This window comes from Calypte anna, chromosome 7, assembly GCF_003957555.1.
Source record: "Calypte anna isolate BGI_N300 chromosome 7, bCalAnn1_v1.p, whole genome shotgun sequence".
Taxonomy (NCBI): domain Eukaryota; kingdom Metazoa; phylum Chordata; class Aves; order Apodiformes; family Trochilidae; genus Calypte; species Calypte anna.
Window position 1 is genome coordinate 39,002,870 of NC_044253.1, and position 19,345 is coordinate 39,022,214.

General features: G+C 42.1%; 1 protein-coding gene across 1 annotated transcript in view; it reads left to right on the forward strand.

Annotated features, from left to right (window-relative positions):
* Positions 1-17,886, forward strand: part of GLS (glutaminase) — a 60,984-nt gene extending 43,098 nt beyond the window's left edge. The window contains exons 15-18 of the mRNA XM_030454618.1: positions 15,427-15,488; positions 16,557-16,633; positions 16,817-16,880; positions 17,221-17,886. Coding sequence (XP_030310478.1) covers positions 15,427-15,488; positions 16,557-16,633; positions 16,817-16,880; positions 17,221-17,377 — 360 coding nt within the window. The 3' untranslated portion in view covers positions 17,378-17,886. The remainder of the gene's footprint in view (positions 1-15,426; positions 15,489-16,556; positions 16,634-16,816; positions 16,881-17,220) is intronic.
* Positions 17,887-19,345: the final 1,459 nt, after the last annotated feature.

Consider the following 19,345-nt stretch of genomic DNA (forward strand, 5'->3'; position numbering starts at 1 on the left):
CAAAAGGAATAAATCTGTGACTCTTGAAGACACAAAGAATAGGAAAGGAGAGAACCCCAGGTGTTGAATTTTGGTTTTTATTGTGTGTTGTGTGGCCAGAGGCCAGTGGGTGGGTAGGTGACTAAAAGGGTGATGGAGTCAGAAGAGGGTGGGTGGGAGGGGAGGGATGGATGAGGTTGTTTCTTCATTGTTCATATTTGGTCTTGATACATACATGTCATTGATGCACAGAGTTAGCTGTCAGCAAAGGAGTTAATGATAAGCTTCATAGTTTTTACAGAAATATTTTAGCATCTTAAACAGTATTTTATTTTGTTAATTTTGTTTAAATATTTCTGTAGTCTTCTGCTGGGAGCTCAGAAGCATTTACTTGAGTGCAAGAACAGTCTTTTCAGTAGAATTCTTACTGTACACCTGATGATTTGTTGTAGTGCAGAATTTCTTGAAGAATTCAGATGCCTGTAGTAGTTGCAGGATGGGAAGAGGCTTTAATTCAGGTAGCAATTTAGCTAAAGCCTTTTTACTTATTTCATCATGCTGGTGTCTTGTCTGTTCCATAGTTCTTGTTCTGTCTATAAAATGCATGACTAAGTAGCATGTGTCATGGCATGCTTTTCAAGGATTGGTCATGCACAGCCCACTTTCCTATCAGGAATTTATGGCCTGATTTGCTGAATAGCTTGTGGTCTAAATTATTAAACTACCTACTTTGAATGGTTTCCGATTTACCATCTGTTCCTTCCAGAGAACAGTGTGTGTGGGAAGCAGAAATGTCCTGTTCCCTTGTGCTTTTCATGCAGGTTATTATTTAAGTAGTTTAAACAGAATTTTAAGTAATAAGAATGATGTAGATGCACGATCCATAAGCAAGGACATTAGGGTTGAGGAGGAAATGGGATTGAAAGAAGGAGAAGGGGGAAGAGGGAAGGATTTTAGAACAGTTTTCTACCTTCAAAAGTGTTTTTAGCCAGCTGTACTCCAACATATTTCATTGCTGCTGAGGACACAGGGGGGGAGCATCTCTGTTGTAGGGTGATGCTTCCTCTTCTAGCTGCTGCTCTGCTTCTGACTTAGTGGGGACATTGCTGGGACCTTCTGTACTGTCATCTGCATGGTTTCTGAGAGCTTGCAGACAGCCAAAGCTGCCTTCTGCTTATCTTCTTTCCAGATGTCCTCTGACACCTTGATCTGCTCAGTTAGGGCAGACCTTCTCCTGTTGTTCTGTGAATTTTAGCACATTGGTGGTGCCTCTCCTGTTAGAGAGAGAATTTCAGTATTATTTGGCCAGGCTTGGAATCAAGTCTGTCTTCCCCACCCCTGATGAGTGTACTTCATCTGTTTGGCTTCATGATTTTTCAGTGAAATTGCTTGAATTTGATTCCTGCTTTTACATTGCTGAACAGTCTGGAAATTTGATGTCATTGTTTTGATAAGACAGTCAACAAATACCTTATTTTCTTTGGAAGACTCTTTGGTTGCTAAGTGGTATTTTTAAGTATTTTTCACTTGAGTTGCCAAACAGCTGGTATAACAGAATCTGAAGTATTCTTGTGCACACTGGAAGTTGGAGATTTGTTTCCAGATATATGGGGTTTTTAGGTCTGAGCACTTTTACTTAGCTTGGATGTCATCATCATAATCCATTTGTGTGAAGTGGGGGAGGTTCTAGTGACTGTAAGCAATTTAGGAATGAGGTCATAGAACTTGGAAGGCATCTTGGAGATCATCTAATCCAGCTTCTGCTCAAGGCAGGATCTAATATCAGATCATGTTGTTCAGGGACTTTTGCCTGGCAGATGTTGAAAACCTCCAGACATGGGGTTTCTTTAAAAATAAAACAAAACACCAAACCAACCCCTAAACACCCTGATGCTTTATCACTTCCACTCTGAAGGATTTTTGCTGACCTCCAGTTGAAATTTTCCCTTTCTGCAACTTGTGATGATGACTCCTGTCCTTTCACTGCTCATGATGTGCCCATCATGTGAAAATCTGGCCTTTAGGGAATCCTACAAGTGGCATAGTTACAAATGGTGCTTGCTCACCAGTAACAACATTTTCACCTCCTGCTGTATTTTCCTACTGGATTCTAAATGTTTTTTTTTTTTTCACTATATTGTTGAGAATAAAGTGAATTAAGGATTTGAAGTATTTTTGCCCAGGATTTTTCTGTTGAAGGGTAAGAGGCTAAATGGAAGCATGGAAGTGTGTTATTTGCTGAGGGACAGCATGTTACTATTAGGACCCCTTGTGATCAGAGAGCTTATCAAAACAATGAACTGAGAACACAAGTGGAATGATAGGAAGAGATAATGTTGCTTGCTTCCTGTTGAGGTCATTCAGTGGTCCAGCTTTTTCCTTGGGGCAGGCAACTTCATTGTTTGGTCAGGAATTACTCATTCAGAATCAATTCTTTTGGCCTGGTAGACCTGGTTTGGGTTCCACGTGTGGCTTTCTGCATGGTAAAGTGCATTTCATACTTCCTTGAGAAGTCTGTCTTTTAAAAAAAAGGCAAGTAATTAAAATGTAATCTCTGAGGATAAACTTCTGATCAAATGTGGGGTGTTTTTTTTTGTTTGTTTGTTTTTTTAAAAAAAAAGACAACAAAACAACAAACCTCACCCCTGGTGTTGCAGGAAAAGATTGAGAGTTATGATTGAGGACATGGAGAAGCAGCCTTAACCATGTACATGGTTTTGTCCCCACGTACCAAAGGCTGCTGAGGAATAATACAGCTATTCCCAGGGTTTGGAGATAAAACCATGGAGGTGGCTGATATATTTATGCTAATAAATCTTTCTGGTTTAAGAAAACCAGGTAGTGAATAAATCTGTTAAAAATCAGCTTTCTAGAAACTCGTTCCTAATAGTTTAGAGACAATCCTCCCTACAAGAGTGCAAATTCCTGGTAAGATTTCCTCTTGTCATGCTTTCAGCTGTAGGGTATGATCAGCCTCTTGCTTGTGAGGTTTTCTTAGCTCTCTTTTGAGAACATAACTCCTTCCTTTTGGGAATAACTCCAGCTCCACGTCCTGTAGATGAGAGAGAACAGTTTTCCCTGGATTGTGAGGGACCTACAGCCCAGCAAGTGGGAGCATTCCTTGGTTGTGTGCCTGTTAGTCATAGCCAGTAGGTCCTTGGAAAGGCAGACATCCTTTTGTCCTCTGCTTAATTCTGCTGCATCACCACAGCACCCATCAGCATTCTGCTTTATGCCTGGAGCTGTGCTTGATCCCAGTCCTTTAGTGCCAAATCCTGTTAGTAATGTCTGTACCCACTACTTCAAAGGCTCTGGGGTTTTGTTGTTTTTTTTTTCTTGCATCCAGAGTCAATTATTCACTGTTCATTCCCCTGGTTAAGGTTTCTGTATGTATTCTGTAGGCCTTTTGTTGCAGAAGAGCTTGCAGGGCATATAAAAGGACCAAAGTTTTGTCAAGAGATGATGATGACCCTCAGATTCCTCTCATAGTTTTCTGCAAGAAGTATTATTTTACAGTTTTTAGAATTTCCAGGCATCAAAATTGACGGACAAATCATCATTTCATGGCTGGAAAGAAATGCTGTAAAAACTTTGACAGCAGAGCATCTCAAAGCCTTTCAGAGAGGGAATTAATTTTTTCTATGTAACTTGGATGCTTTGGACACAGCAAGATTCCACCTAAAACTGAAATTTTGCCTGGTTTCCCTCTTTGATTTGAGGAGTGAAAGTCTTTATGCCTGAAGTGTTTCACTTAATCTGGTAAATTTTTTCTGACATAATTTATCTTCCTCTTGTTCCCTTGGAACACTGTTCATGGCAAAGGACACAGCAGTAACATCTTTAGTCATCAGGACAGGAGCCAGGCTGGGTTTTCCTATTGTTCCTTCCCTCTTGTTAAGGAACAGTTCTCTGGAACTGTCTGATTCTCTATCCTTACTCAAACTTGGGTTTCCTTGTTAGGTCTTCAAAAATTTTGCTTACTGGTCTGATCTGTGAGTTTAGGAATGTCTGTGAATGATTTTTTTTATTTTTTTTTTTAAAGTAATGTTGAATCAGTCAACTTTGGGTCCTAGGTCTAGTGAAATTTGATTAGATTTTTACTTGATATTTTAGGAGTTTTGTCAGTGATGTGCTTAGTTCAAAACTGAAGTGATTGGTACCAGTCAGAAACAGCAGGTGGACCAGGCAGCTTTTGGTACTTGAGTTTCTCTCCTCTTCTTAACATCCACACCTTTGCAGATCAACATAATCATCCCCAAAACAGAGGTTATAGGTATGAAGCAAAGGATAAGAGGTCTACAAATAATGCTGAGTAGGATCTGAGATGAGCAGCTAGTCCTACAAGTCCTACCAGACTTGTTTGTCCAAGGATGGATGGAAAAGCACCAGGAGGGAAGCTCTCTGGTCACTAGAGGGTCATCTAAGGCCTGATAGAGCTTCAGCGTTAGTTACTGAGGACCTTCTGTGTTGAAAAATTTTGGATCATCTCAGAGTTGTGTAGAGGTGTCTGTGACAGACCCGTATAGCTGTGTCCATGCAGATTGGTTGGTGTGTACCCACTCCTATTGTTTCCCACTGTAATTGTGTATAAGGGACTCCTGAGGCTTTTCTGCAGGAACTTTCTTCCAGCTAGGGAAATTTCTCTCCCTGGGACCTTGCACTCAGTGCTGATGGAGTTGGTGGCTCTACATCTTGAGCTCTGACTTGTGTCTGCTTTTTTTTTTTTCTGTGTGCCCCTTGCACCAGTTCATCTTTAATGGTGGGGGCTTTTTTCTGCTAGAAGGGGAAAGACACAACCAGTGGTGCACTGCTCTTCCTCCAGCCTTTCCCCACATCCTGCTGGCTACTGCCTGCCCCAAACCATGGCACAGGAAAGGAAAGACTGCCCCATCCACCTCTCCTTTACATCATCATGATACTACATAATCTTTTCTAGATAAAAATGAGTTTGAGCACCCTGGTTGGAGGGGAGAGGTTTGTAGGAAGGGATTAAACTAAACTTCAGGTTATGCTGTCCCACTCTCTGCCTCCTGCTCAAGTTCTGGAGTTGGTGTTGGTTGAAGGATTGAGTCCTCTGCCTCCTCTGGAGGTGGTGGTGGGAGTTGGGGAGAAAGAGAAAATGGCCCCAGGTCACCCCATGGCATTCACACATCTGAGTGGAGTAGATGGGCACAGTCTTTCTGAAAGCATCTCACCTCCTGAAGGTAAGTAGCTGTTTCACTTAATCTAGTAAACACTTTTTGTTTAATTACTTAACTCTTAATTAAATACTCTTATCTGGAAGTTAAACAGAATCAGTTTGCTTGAGCATTGATGGATAACTGGGAGAAGGTAAATGGAATAATCTCTGAGCATGCAGTGCCTGAACGTGTAGAACTGAGGACAGTTCTGTCTGTCTGTCACTCTAGCTTTTTCTCCATATTAGTTAAAAGGCATTTTTTGACTCCTTGAGCAGCTTCCACCTCCTGGCTGTTAATATTTAAGACGAGTGAGCCTTTTCACAGGTAGAGAGAGGGTGTTTTGGTGAGACAGACTCTTTGCAGAACTTCTTGTCCACTTGATGGTCACCTTGTCAGCAAGGTTTGGGAAGAGGTGAACTCTGCTTTACTCTGCCTTTCATAGCTCCAAATGTGAACTGAAGAAAAGGTGACCACCTGCTCCCAGTTACTGCTTCTGGTGTCCTTGTTAGGCAAGGATTTTATGGAAAAAATAGGATTTCATTTAAAATGCTATGGTAATAGAACAGCAATAAAAGACAAAAAGTTATGGTATTGTGCTAGCTTGCAGCAGATATCAATATCACATAACAATTGAGATATATGAGCAAATATCACTTGAGATGCTTTTAAATACCTAAATTATCTGACAGTACTCTGATTTTAAAAAAAGTCCTGAGGGCCAAGCTGGGCAAAGAAAATCAGGATCCTGCAAAATGCAATATTGATATTCTGTTATTTGCCATTTCAGGGAGGCACACCCTAGGACTGGAGTTTGTTTGGAGTTGGTTTTTTTTTGCCCTGCCTCTGAAAGGTTTGAATGGGAAGGAAATGTGAGTGGTAGAAATCCATTCAAATCCAGTAGATGAGCAGGGGGAGAGAGAAACCACCTCTGCTCAGCCTTCAGCTCCAGGAAGATCACTCTCCTTCTCCTTTTCTGACTTTAGCCTGCACATTACCCAGTCAAGGAGACTGAGGGTTGCTCTCAGGGGGAAGGAAGGGGCTTATGTTGCTTTTCCTTGGTGTCAGGAGAAATCTTCAGTGTATTTGTTTAATTAAATGTTTCTTATATTCAGCTCCCTGCACAACTTCAGGGACAGGTACTGGGACTGAGCCACCAGTACAAGCTTGGTTGTACTTGATGTACTTGATGGACTATGAGGTCCCTTCCAACCCAGCCAGTTCTGTGATTCTATGATTCTATGATTTGAGTGCTCCTCTAACTGAACTGAGCCTTCTAAAGGGATGCTTTTAGGGTCATGGAATTGTTTTGTCCATATCTCCCTGCCAATTAAAAATATCTGGAATCAGGAGAAGAAACAACCAGCTTTCTTCTAAAATTGTTTCCAAACCACATCCCCCTTTTTAACAGTTGGATTGCAAGAATTTCAAATGATACTGGGACTTTTCCCCTGCTTAATATACAAATAAATTTAAAAACCTCCAGATTACATCACCTTTTTCTGCTGAATTGATCTCTTGTTAGCAAACAGCAACTCCTCATCACTCCTCACTCTCATCCCTCCCTCTTCTCTCTGTCCCAAGTGCAGAGGTGAAGGCAGGAGCTGCAGTGCCAGCCCTTCATACTTGGACCTTGACATTTTCCTCCCATTCCCCAGAGCCCACTTGGCTGCTCCTAGCAGCTGCTACACCCCTGCCAACCTGATCAGTAATTAGATCAATAATTTAAAGGTCAAAAAAAACCCCTTTAAGCTTATTTAAATTATCCGGCGTATTTATATTGTTTTTAATGAATTATAAATTCATGATAAAGCAGTAACATTACCTAAGATAAGGTGTTCTTGTGTCATCAGTTCCACTGTCCAGATGCAGTTCAGGGGCTGTGTGTAGGTTACAGAATTCTGGGACAAGTCTTGGTTGTGGTCAGAAATGCAAAGAACTCAGCTGGTTATTCCAGCCCTCAACCTCTTGCTGCTGGGTTGCCATCTCAAGGGGGTTTCAAGCTGAAAAAGGGGAGATTCAGGTTAAAACTTAGGAAGAAATTCTTTGCTGTGAGGTAGTTAGAGACTGGAAGGGATTTCCTAGAGAAAATGTGGCTGGTCCTGGAGAAACATAACTCCTGGGAGAAGGGGCTTGCAGTATTATAGACATGTATTGTGCTTGAACATGAGTGCTAAAAGCTCATAAAGGAATAAATTAAGTGTTTGATGGCTCTGGTAGGCTTCAATCAGCAGCACAAGCCATGTGAGTTAGTGCTGTGCCAGCAGTGTTTCAAGTTAATTCCCCTCCAAAAATAAAACTCCATAGCAGGGGCTTTGAAATTCACTGGTGCAGCTTTGGCTCCAAAATTAAAAGCTTCAGCCATGGTGTGTAAAACCAGTGGAGCTGGGGATCATCCTCTGGAGCTTGCAGCATCCAGAGTGAAAGAAAATGATGGTTGGGGCATTGGGAGGGAAAAAAAAGATGAAGTCTTCTTTCCTCTGTTAGTTGCAAACCACAGGAGAGAGTAAATATTTGCAGACTGGAGAGTTATTTTTGCACTTTCTTCAAATTACTGAAGGGGGAACAAGGGTCAGGAGTGCAGAAAATAGGTCCAAGAGGTGGGGGGAAAAGCTCCTGAAGAAGAACTGAGTTTTCTGGAGCAGTTGGTCTTGGCTTTATTGCCAAATATTTCTGTACGTTGTTAATGTTTATAACGATGTTAATTTAATGTCCTGTCCTCTCATTAGTTGTGGAATAATGGGAACACAGACTTCCCAAGGAATTCCAGCTTTATGAGCTTTTTGTGTTCTTTTAATGTCTGTGGGGCCAGAGGCTCTGTTGGCATTGGGTTGGTGTAGGTGTAGTCTGGGCATCACTCTTGATAGAGCCCAAAGACTTCTCTTTTGCAGATTTCAGAACATTATGTAGAGCAGTGGTCTTTTCTTTAAACTTCCACTTTATTTCAGACAAACTGAGTTTGGATTGATGTTTCTTTCCCTGCACAACACAGCTCACATTCAGCCTAGAGAATTCAAGGAAAACTCTGGCTGGCTCTTTCACTTTTACACAGTGATACTTTTTTTTTAATTATTATTATTATTTTATTCCCAACAGTAGCCTTGTCAGCAGACCCTGGAGAGCAGGTTCCAGTTTATTGCAAAATAATTGTAGATAGAAAAATGGTCAATTTTAAAAATAAATGGTCCTTTCTAGTGGTGGAATGTACAGGCACCTGTGTTCCTCTCCGAGATTCAGCCCTGGTTTATATTTGACTTTGCATCTCAGGTTTCCTTTCAAAGTTGAAGCTTCAAAATTTATTTTTATTCCAGTTTTCTTTTGAAACCTTAGTGGCAGGGAAAAAGTCATCTCTGGGTTATGCTTCAGGATAGTTGAATTTTACAAGTACCATGTATAAAAACTTGATCACTGATTAGTTTAATTTGTGCTCAAGATTTATTTTTTCCTATTTTTTTTTAATGGGCCACTACTGCTGATTCAGAATTTCTGTTGGCACCTTCAGACTTAATGAAATGTTCATCACTGATAAAATAAGCATCCTAAAAATCCTCAGGAGTGGGAGGAATGGTTGCTTTTTGCTGTGTGCTGAGATGACCCTCAGTAAGGGATCAGCTTTAGGGAAAGCAGCAGGATGATGTTGCTGTCAAGTCAAATTTCTGTGGATTTGGGAGCATTTATTACTTTGTGCTCTCCCTCTTGGCCCACGCCAACCCTTTACTTGTTGGTGCTTGGTCATTTGCAAAGGTGAGGAGAAGAGGAAGACTTCAGAGCAGTCGGTCTCTTCCTGGTATGAGAAGTTAATCCTCACTCGCTAGACAGACACTCACCTTAGACAGCTTACAAATCTATTTTTTCCATTTCTCAGCTAATCCAGTGCTGAGCCGGATGAGCCCTGCATTGTCTGACTCTGGCCAGCTCCTGGGCACAAGCTGGTGGCATGGTCCCCTGGTGGCATCGTCCCCAGGACAGGCTCAGGAGAGAGCTGGGACACTGCTGGGGAAACCACCCAGGACTTGGGTCCACAGCAGGATTCAGAGTTTTAAAATAATATCTCAGAGACTGATGCTTCAGAGGTGCCTCCAGGAAAGTTGGTCTGATTTTTTTGGTCTGACTTCTTTTTGGCCTGATATCTTTTTTTTTTGCCTGTTTTGGGTTTTTTTTTTTTTGTTTTGTTTTTGTTGTTGTCTTGGTGGTTTTTTTTGTTTTGTTGGTTTTTTGGTCTGATTTTTCTGGTCTGTGTTGGAGCTGGTGAAGAGCTGCAGAAGGTGACTCCTTTCTCAGTGCAGGTCTCTTCCAGCTGGGAGAGCAAGGTTCTGGGTGGTACCAAGAGTCTTGTGTACCTGAGACCCACTCAGGTACACAATGTCCCAATGGGACAGGACCTGCATCTGGGTGACAGCTGCTTGTCTTGGGAGAAGTCCAGAGCTGCAGGAATCATAGAATCATAGAATTGGCTGGGTTGGAAGGGACCTCAGAGCTCATCAAGTCCAACCCTTGATCCACTCCCCCCGTGGTTCCCAGCCCATGGCACTCAGTGCCACATCCAGGCTCTTTGGAAAGATCTCCAGACACGGAGAATCCACTCCTTCCCTGGGCAGCCCATTCCAGTGCCTGATCACCCTCTCCAGAAAGAAATTCTTTCTCATCTCCAACCTAAACCTCCCCTGGCACAACTTGAGACCCTGCCCTCTTGTCTTGCTGAAATTCATCCCCTGATTTATCACCACCTTTCCATCCTATGCCAGGGAATCTTTAAACTTCATTCTTCAAGCCAGGAGGGTAGAGTTCCCCCAAAGGAAACTCTGCATCCCATTTTAGGCGAGAGAAACGAGACAAAAATGTGGTGGCTGTTGGGTTTTTTTTCTCAGTTAGCTGTATCATCTCTTCTTGAGTCCTGTGTCCAGTTCTGGGCCCCTCAGCTCAGGAAGGAGATTGAGGTGCTGGAGCAGGTCCAGAGAAGAGCAAGGAGGCTGTGAAGGGATCCAGCAGAATTCCTGTGAGGAAGGGCTGAGGGAGCTGGGGGTGTTGAGGCTGGAGAAGAGGAGGCTCAGGGGAGACCTCATCACTCTCTACAACTCCCTGAAAGGAGGTTGGAGCCAGGGGGGGGTTGGGCTCTTTTCCCAGGCAACTCTCAGCAAGACAAGAGGGCACAAAGGGTCTCAAGTTGTGCCAGGGGAGGTTTAGGTTGGAGATGAGAAAGAATTTCTTTCTGGAGAGGGTGATCAGGCATTGGAATGGGCTGCCCAGGGAAGTAGTGGATTCTCCGTGTCTGGAGAGATTTCCAAAGAGCCTGGATGTGGCACTGAGTGCCATGGGCTGGGAACTGCAGCGGGAGTGGATCAAGGGTTGGACTTGATGAGCTCTGAGGTCCCTTCCAACCCAGCCCATTCTAGGATTCTGTGATTCTTCCCTAACCCCTCTGTTGTATTTAAAAGCCTCCTGCAGTGAAGGTGTGCACTGAAGTTCATGTACAGCAAAGTTCTTGAGAAACAATTTGCATTCAACCTTTCCCCCTAAATATTCTGAACATCTTTTGGAAAGCTAACTTGTGCCCCTGCCCCCAAATACCACGGTAAAGAGTACTGGAAAAATTAGGAGAGTTTGTTTGTTCATCCTTGTTTGTATTGCCTTTGGAATTCTTGGGCTTAACTGTGTTCCTCAGCCACCTGGAGAAACAGTCAAGTTGGAAGCAATATTTTTGTAGCCTGTCAATTCTGTGATGTTTTCAAAGAAATTGAGTGAGGGGGGGGGATGCTCTCAGGAAGCAGGACACAGTAGGAAATTAAAATCCAGCTTCAGCTAAGAGCTTCTCATGGAATTAATCCAGTTCTGAGCTAAATTAATTTTTTTTTTTTTCTGAAGGGTTTGTTTTCTTTGCCTGCACAGCTGTTTGCCTTTCCTCTCTCCCAGCCTGTGCTCACCACGAGGAGTTTGTTTCCATCTCTGGGCCTCAGTTTCCCTTCTTGGTGCTGATAAGGGTAGCAGCTGGTGTTCAGAGAGATGTGTTGATAAGGTTCAGAGCTAGGCAGACATAGCCATGCTCTTCTTCTGAGTGTTAAAATAAAAAGCTCCTCTGGCCCAGGCTGTGTGCACATGTGATTCTCATCCCAGTCATGTGTAGGGATTCTCTGTCGACAATCATGAGAGTAATTTAATTTAAATTAATTTAAATTAATTTAAATAAAGCCCTCCAGTGTGGGCTGGATTTGGGTGTGCAGCTCAGCTAGGAAAGGAAAACTTTGGGAAGGCAATTTGGATACAAGTACTCTTACCAAGGTTGTTCCCATGTACCCCTTCAGCATTCCGGATCAGTTCTAGTTCAAATTCCACTTGTGATAAGTAACTTCAGGATCTTAATACTGAAACTAAACTTATTTTTTTTTCATCATTTTCTTTTGTTGTTTGTTTGGCACATTGATAAATTCAAACAAGAACAAACCCAGTAACAAACCAAAGGCTTCTGTGTCTTCCCACAGTATTTTCCAGAGGCCAGGGGTGGAGGGACAGCAGTGCCTTTGTAACTCTCAGTGCCACATCTCACTTGGGCTGGGGTTTTGGGGTGTAGGGTGGTGTTTTTTCCTTTCTTTTTCTCTTTTTTTTTTTTTTTTTCTTCTCTCTTAGGACCCTAATGTTTATCAGAAATGTCTGTCAGTGATGTGACTTCCTGCTACTCCAAGGGCTTCCTGCCTTTCACGCCACCATCGCTCTTCAGCAACAACAGCCTTGGTTATTTTCTTGTCTTGTTCTGGTTCTTTTTGCTTTCTTGGGCTGCTCACCTCCTCACAGAACATTTAGTTGGAAAGGAATCTCTGGAGGTTGTGCTCATCTGGACACCTGGGATATGAAGCAGGACTCTGGACTGAGTCAGTTGTAGCTTCACCCAGCTCAGTCTGAGACCTCTGAGACCTGGTAGCCTGCAGGTGGAATAGAGACTGTGTGGTCTGGGACTTGTGATTTTTATTGCTGGATGACACAAAGATTCCTGAGGAGCCCTTCCTTGTTGCTTTCACCACTTCAATAGCAAGAATTTTTTTCTGCACTCTGGACATGAGCAGGCAAAGATGGGTTCATCCCAGCTCAGTGAGCAGTTTTCTGAGTAGTAACAAGAGCTGGTCAGTGAAGCAGGTTTCTATCAAGCAGTTTTTATCCCCCATTCAACATAAATTTTTGCTCTGGATTTGGCACTGCTGTGTGTGTATATGGTGTGTGTCAATGGTGGGTGCTGTAGGGTGATGTTTGATCCAACTCAGAGAAGGAGAAGGGACTCTCAGCCCTTCTCCTTTGGTTATATTTGCATGGTGAAGGAATTCTGTGCAGTATCAAAAAATAGATTTCATGGCTGTTGGGTTGAAGGTAAAACTTGCTGCTCCTAGATGAGGGGAAATTGTGTTGATCAGTGCAGTGAAAGCAATGTCTGGATGATAATGAGCCACTCACAGTCTCTGAACACTTAAATCAGGTGCTTTTTCCCTTGTGCCCTACTTAGTGCCAGTGAATTCAGCTCATCTGATGTGTTCTCCCCTACATTTAAAACCCCCACACTCATGTCTTTGCTGCTCCCACTTGGGCTCTTGATTTTTGCACCAGAGTTGCTATCTCAGGCTAAGCAAAGGTGTGAGTTTGGGGGCAGAGAATTTTTGCTTGCATTTTGCAAGTCTTGATGGTGCTTGTTTTGTTTGGCTGGGATTTTTTAGGGCAACATAAGTGGCATCTCTCATGCAGTTAAAAAGCCTCTGGCAGGAAGTGACTCTCACAGACCAACTTTTTCTTCATGTAAAAGACCACCTTTTCTGTGATGCTTTAATAGATATGCTGCTTAGGTTAACATTATCTTGAAATCTGAAAGGCTCTGGAAGCTATTAAAAATGTCTTTTAAATTCACTTTTTACGTCCATCTTTGTTGTTCATGGCTGCCTTGGGAGCAATTTAATTTCATACCTTGTAATATGAGTTAATTTTTGGCCTGGACTGTGCTGCTGATAGAGTAGGGTGCAGTTATGGAGTTGATGGGTTTTGCTGCTAGAAAAATGCATCCTGATTTTTTTCCATGAACTCATGAAAGTCTCACGTGGAACAGGGGCAGGTAGCCCTTTGGGGGGTTGTTTCAGTGGTGATGGTTACACTGTCTGCTTTTTCTCCAGCTTAAGTTCATTGCTGATCAGAGTGGATAATTACTCTGCTACTAATTGTCCTGCTGAATTTGTTTGTCTCCTTTTTGTATCTCATTACCTTTGGTGTTGTACAGGGAGCAGACATATTTGCTCTCACATTTCCCTCTCCTGAATTAAACAACAGAGATTATTTTTTTTTTCTTTCTTTTTGTCTGGACTTGTATTTCTTTTTATTATGATCTGTCAAGGTCGGGTTTACCACAATGCAAGCTTGGATTTTGCTTTATTTGTCTTAAGAAAGAAGAGGCTTTAACCTCTCCCAGATTGCTGAGAGATATGGCCTAAGATAATTGTGTTGGAAAGCCTCAGGAATCTCTAAATTATATTTTGTCACATCATGATAGAAAATGAAAATGGCTTCTTAGCAAAATGTTCAGCTGAACCCAGAGTGGTTCTTGGCCCCAGCTGCATTCTGAGAGTTTTTTATAAGGAAGCAATGCTTGTTATTTTTATTATTTTAATATATATTTGCATTTCCCAGAAACAAAGATACCCAGTCAGGATGGCCAGTTACCATGGTTTTTATTAAAGACAGAATGCCCTTTTCTCATCCTAGATCTCAGAAAAATGAGTGTATTCAGCATCTGCAGGACCTGGAATGTCTGAGTGCAACCATCCTGGTCTGTCTGCAGGATACCAGCAGCAGGGCAACACTCAGCTTTGCTCTCAGCAAGGAAATCTGAATCATCCTGATGAAATTCAGGGATTATCAAACCAATTTCCCCTTTTTTGTGCCCGCTTTTAAATACAGCCTGCAGCCCAGTGTCTGTAAAAAAATTGCACATTCTCTTCAGGAGGTTCTCAGCAAAGCAAAAAGGAGCTGCAGGACTTTGTGGGGAGCTCAGAAAGCAGAGTGGCTCTGCTTCCATCCTGGCTCTGCCTTTTTGCCTCAGCCTCTCTTTGCGTCAGTGCATATTTGAGGTGTAAAAAAATAAAAAAAATAAAAAAAAACCCAACAAGCAATTCCAGTGCTTTGGTTTAGGAGAGGCACAGATGTTGTCTCCTCTGCAGCCCTGTGAAACATGCCTGTGAGTTTTGCAGAAAGCTGTGGGAGACTTGCTGCTGGGCAAGGATGCTTGTTTGTTGTTGTTTGCTTCTCCTCCTCCTTGTAAGGTCAGTGCAGCATCAGATTTCCCCTTTAGCTGGAGCAGGGAGAGCTTTGTGGACTCAGGAAGCAACACAGCATTTGAGGAGTTTACTGGAAAATGCTGTGAAGTGGTGCCCAGAAGTGTCCATAGCAGTTTCTGGAAGAAGCTGATGTGGGCTGCAGAAATCCAGCTGTCCGTGTCAGTTTTGGCTCTTGTTAAAATCTGGGGAGTTAGTAGAGCCAGGATATGTTAAAATGTGCAAGGGATGAGGTTTGTAGCCTGACAGTGTTGGCTCTTATTAGAGTAAGAAAGCTAAGAAGGGCACGACTTGCTGCAGACTTTACCTGTGGTATTTGATCTAAAAAGATCCTGCTTTTGTTTGCCTTTAAACTTTGCATTTCTTGTAGTGATTCTGCATATGATAGAATTGCTTAAAATTGTTTATTTGAAGAAAGCCTCCCTATTAGATATATGCAAGGAAAATCAGTGTTGCAGAGGATAACCAGTGCCATTTCTTCTGCCAACAGGGATTTCTCCTAGCATTAAAATCTATTCTGTTAAAAAAAAACCAAAAAAACCCACAACAAACCCAGAAAAACACCGGATGACAAAACCCAAACCTTACTTTTCCAGCAAGTTTGTCTTATGAGGTGTTTATGATGTCTGAGTTGGGCTGTGTTTGTAATTCAAATCTGGGTATCACAGGGCAAAGAGAGAAAAATGGTTTATCTGTATAGCAAGGCTCATGTTATTTACTCGAGAAGAATAGAAATGCACATTTTATGATTCTTTTGCTATCCTTACGGCTTTACTCTTGGAGAGCTAGACATACAAGTGCTGGCAGCAAAGCAAGCTGGAGTGAATTCTTCCAGAGTTTCACCCTGTACCACAAAATGTGGCCAGGGAAGGAGGGTCAAATGACCAGGTTGACAAGCACTGGAGCATCCGACTGTGAGTTTTCAGTTTTTGAGGACAGAAGCTGAATAAACTGCTCTTTATCTGCCTTTTTAGGTCAAGTCTGTGATAAATCTGCTGTTTGCTGCCTACACAGGAGATGTGTCTGCACTCCGGAGGTAAAAATCAGGGTGGGATGGGGATTGGAAAGCTGCTTGTTTGGTACCTGCTACTGCTGTTTCCCTCTGCTTGGACACTCTGTCCATGCTGGGGACATCCAGGCTGCTCTGGAGACTTCAGCATGTTCTGGTAACACAGGTTCATTATTGCCTTTTAGTTATATTTTCCTGATTTTTTTTTTTTTCCTCCTTCACTTGGCTGCCTTGGAAAAGAACAAGTTTGAAAAATTATTCCTGTGGGCAAGTAGGGAGAGAGAAATCTGTGTCCTGGAACAAACCAACCAACCCCTCCAACCCAGGCAAACAAAGAGACACCCCCAAAGCCCAGCCTGTATCCTCACACTGTCCTGTAATCCCACAGCTTTCTGTTTCTTGGGATTGTAGTGAAACAATTTTCTTAACCAGCTGCCTTACAATGATGGCAGAAAATCCTCAGTGCACTCCAACCTGCTTGTGTAATTCTGTTGTGAAACTGCCCCCCCCAAAATCAGGCTGCAAAATGCACGTTGTTGTTGGAAACCCAGCTTTGCTTTTTTAATATGGAGCAGGATCTGGCAACATTTGAATTAATAATAGGAAACTCAGCAAACATGTTAATTTGGCTGGTATATAGCTGAATATAGTTATTGCCTGGAAAATATATATAATTTATTATACATAATATACTCTGCTGTCCTGGAACAGTGTAGTGTGATGAAAGATGTCTCGATAATGGAAGACTGTTCAGGATTTTCAGATTTAGGAGTCCTCCCTGGCTTAAATTTACTTTCCCTTATGTGACTCAGCTTGACTTTTAAATCAAGATTTGTTGGCTGTTGTGTTCCCTGCAAAGACATTTTCTTTTCCTTTCTAAAAATGAGAGAATACCTAATGTAAGAAAATATCTTAATTTTAAAGCCCAAGCACTGAGGACCTCTTCTATTTGAACTGAAGATACAAAGTGCTATTGATCCTGTCTGTCCTCTTGCAGCAGATGTTTCATTGTTTTGGCAGAGGGCTATTGTTCCATCCTTGTTTTAATGTTGTAAGACAATATTTTGGGGTTTGTTTGTTTGTTTGTTTTTTTAGATTTGCTCTGTCAGGAATGGACATGGAACAGAGGGACTATGACTCAAGAACAGCTCTGCATGTAGCAGCTGCAGAAGGTAATGCCCTCCCTTCTGCCACTTGCTGCCTGTTGATGGAATGTGGGTTTGGTTTTAATTATCTTCACCCTCCATATATGCATACCTGCTTTGGGAAATTTTGTGCTTGTGTATATATATATATATATATGTGAATATAAATAATTAAAATCCTGGTTTTTTGTTTGGTTTTTTTTTTTACAGGACACGTGGATGTTGTTAAATTTCTACTGGAAGCCTGCAAAGTGAATCCTTTCCCCAAAGACAGGTGAGTGGTTTTATAGCCAGTTTAGAGGAGAGAGATTTTTCTAGCACCTTTTTTAGCCCGCTCAGGGAGAAGTGTCCATCAAATAGGAGTGGAATGCATTCCAGTACACTGCAGCAAAAGGAGGAGGATCTGCTGGTTCTCTGGAGGTTCTGCAGAGCAAGCAGGAAAAAAAGAATTGGTGAACCCGTTAAAACATCTCTATAAAATGTTATGCTCAGCTTACTAAGTATTTGCACAGTTACCAAAAGGAGCATGGTGTTAATTATTAATGTAAAGAATTAGATTTCTGGTGCTTTTGGATCTGTCCTGATCTCAGGACTACTGTTGCTCTTTCCTGTAGGTGGAACAACACTCCTATGGATGAAGCTTTACATTTTGGACACCATGATGTTTTTAAAATTCTTCAAGAATACCAGGTCCAGTACACCCCATCAGAGGATTCCAACAATGGGAAGGAGAACCAAACGGTTCATAAAAACCTGGATGGCTTACTATAATAATCTTCAGCTAGATCCTAAGAATCCAGTCACCTATTTAATTGTGGTATACATAAGTAATGAAGAGCGTGTGTGTTTCTATCTGATAGTGGTATATACTTTACAGAAGTCTCTGTTACTTCAGTGTTATGTTGCAGGAGTTTCTATACGCACAGGACAAATCCAATCTCTCTCAAAAAGAAACAAAAACCAACCAAGAATCTCCCTCCATAATGTGAGCAATATTACCTCATGCTGCATATGATTGATGTAGAAAAATATTCAGCTATTGTTGGCTTTACCGTGCACTACTTTAATTTATTTTTGTGTTCTGTGTCCGTGGTCAGGAATTTTTTTTTTTCTGCTGAGTTTTTGTTTCTATAGCCCTCTGTTTCCAGTATGGCCAAGAGGAGCCAGAGTACTGTCAGGTATGAGTGTCAGTGAGGTGTTTCAAAAGCTGAGGATGCTGATGTAGATTTAGGCTGGGTGTGTTAAGTAAAGGATCTGCACTTATCTTTGGAAAAAAAAAAAAAAAAAAAAGTATAAAAATTTCCACACAACCTTGTTTACATAATATAAATATCAAGAGAATATATAGGTGACACTTGTCAGTGGTTTTGGTTTGTTCTTAAGAGTCTTGTCAGGGAATCTGTTTTAAGGTTTGTTTGACCAAATGGTGTAGGGGAATGTGACTTCTAACATCAAACGATGTGTAGTGGGGTTTTCTGTTTGTTTTTGTTTGTTTGTTTGTTTGTTTGTTTTGGAAGTGTTTCTTTCAGTCCCTTTTGTCTCTTCTCCCTCCTCTCTCTCCATGTTCAGCTGCTAAAGAACTTCCCCATCCCTGGGGAAAGTGGGTGCTTCCACTCTATGCAGCCATGTTCCTTGCAGGTCTCTTTGCACTACAGCAAGCCTTGAGCAGCTGCAAAAACCCCATTTTTGGGCTCACCTCTGGGGTTCTTGGCAAGCTGCACCAGGAACCAGCCAGGGGAATGGAAATAAGGCAAATCACTAAACCAAATATTGCATGGAAATCTGACTTGATGGAGGAACACGGATGGAGTGAAACAGCTTTAAGGAGCAAAGAGCCAGTCACAGCATGAGCAGAGCAGGAGATAAGCCAAATTTTTGGGATGTGTTCTCTTTTTTTGCACTACCATCAAGCAGGGAACAGGATATTGCATCAGTGGGATTCTGCTGGTGTAGCACAGGAGTTCAGCAACAGGAGCACAAGTTTTAGGTGGTGCCTTTTGTGAAGGTGAAGGGTGGGATTGTCTTGCCACTAAAGACAATCTGCCCTTGTGGTGGGAGGTGTAGCTGCAGGTTATTTCTTGTTGGCAGAAGTGCAGTGTTAGGACGTGTGTGATTGCTTCTGCCGACGTTGTGGCATAAAAACCTCAAAAAATGAGCAGTCACTGAGAAGTCAGGAGTTTGATATTCACGAAACACCACAACTGTTAAGACACAGGCAAGAGTTTTAGCACAAGAATTCTAGGCAAGAATTGTTTAGCACGTGGAAAAGAGTTTGTATGAGAACTGTGTATCTGGCTGATTTTATCCTAGCGTGTAGTGAACAAGTCCAGAGTAGATCTCAAGAGTTCAGATTTTCTGTTTAGGCACCAAAATCCACCTGAAACAAAGCCCAAATTCTCTTTAGAATGGCCCAAGCACTTTATAAAGATGATCTGAACCACATTATTCTCCTTTTGCAAATGGGTCTGTGAAGGCACAGGGAGAAATAAGTTTTCCAGAGTGGCCCAGCAGGTCAGTAGAGTTGAGAATAAATCCACTGGGGTCCCTGTACAGTCTCTTGTTGATAGATGCCATACTGCCTCCTCCAGGGAGGAGGAATTGCAGGGAAAAGTGCTTGATACTCATCACAAGCAGCGACTGTCTGAGAGATGATGAAATTCTGGAAGAGTCTGAAGGTCTAAAGCCCTGGAATCACATTACAAATCTGGCTGGCATGGTTATCAAACACTTTTTTCTCAA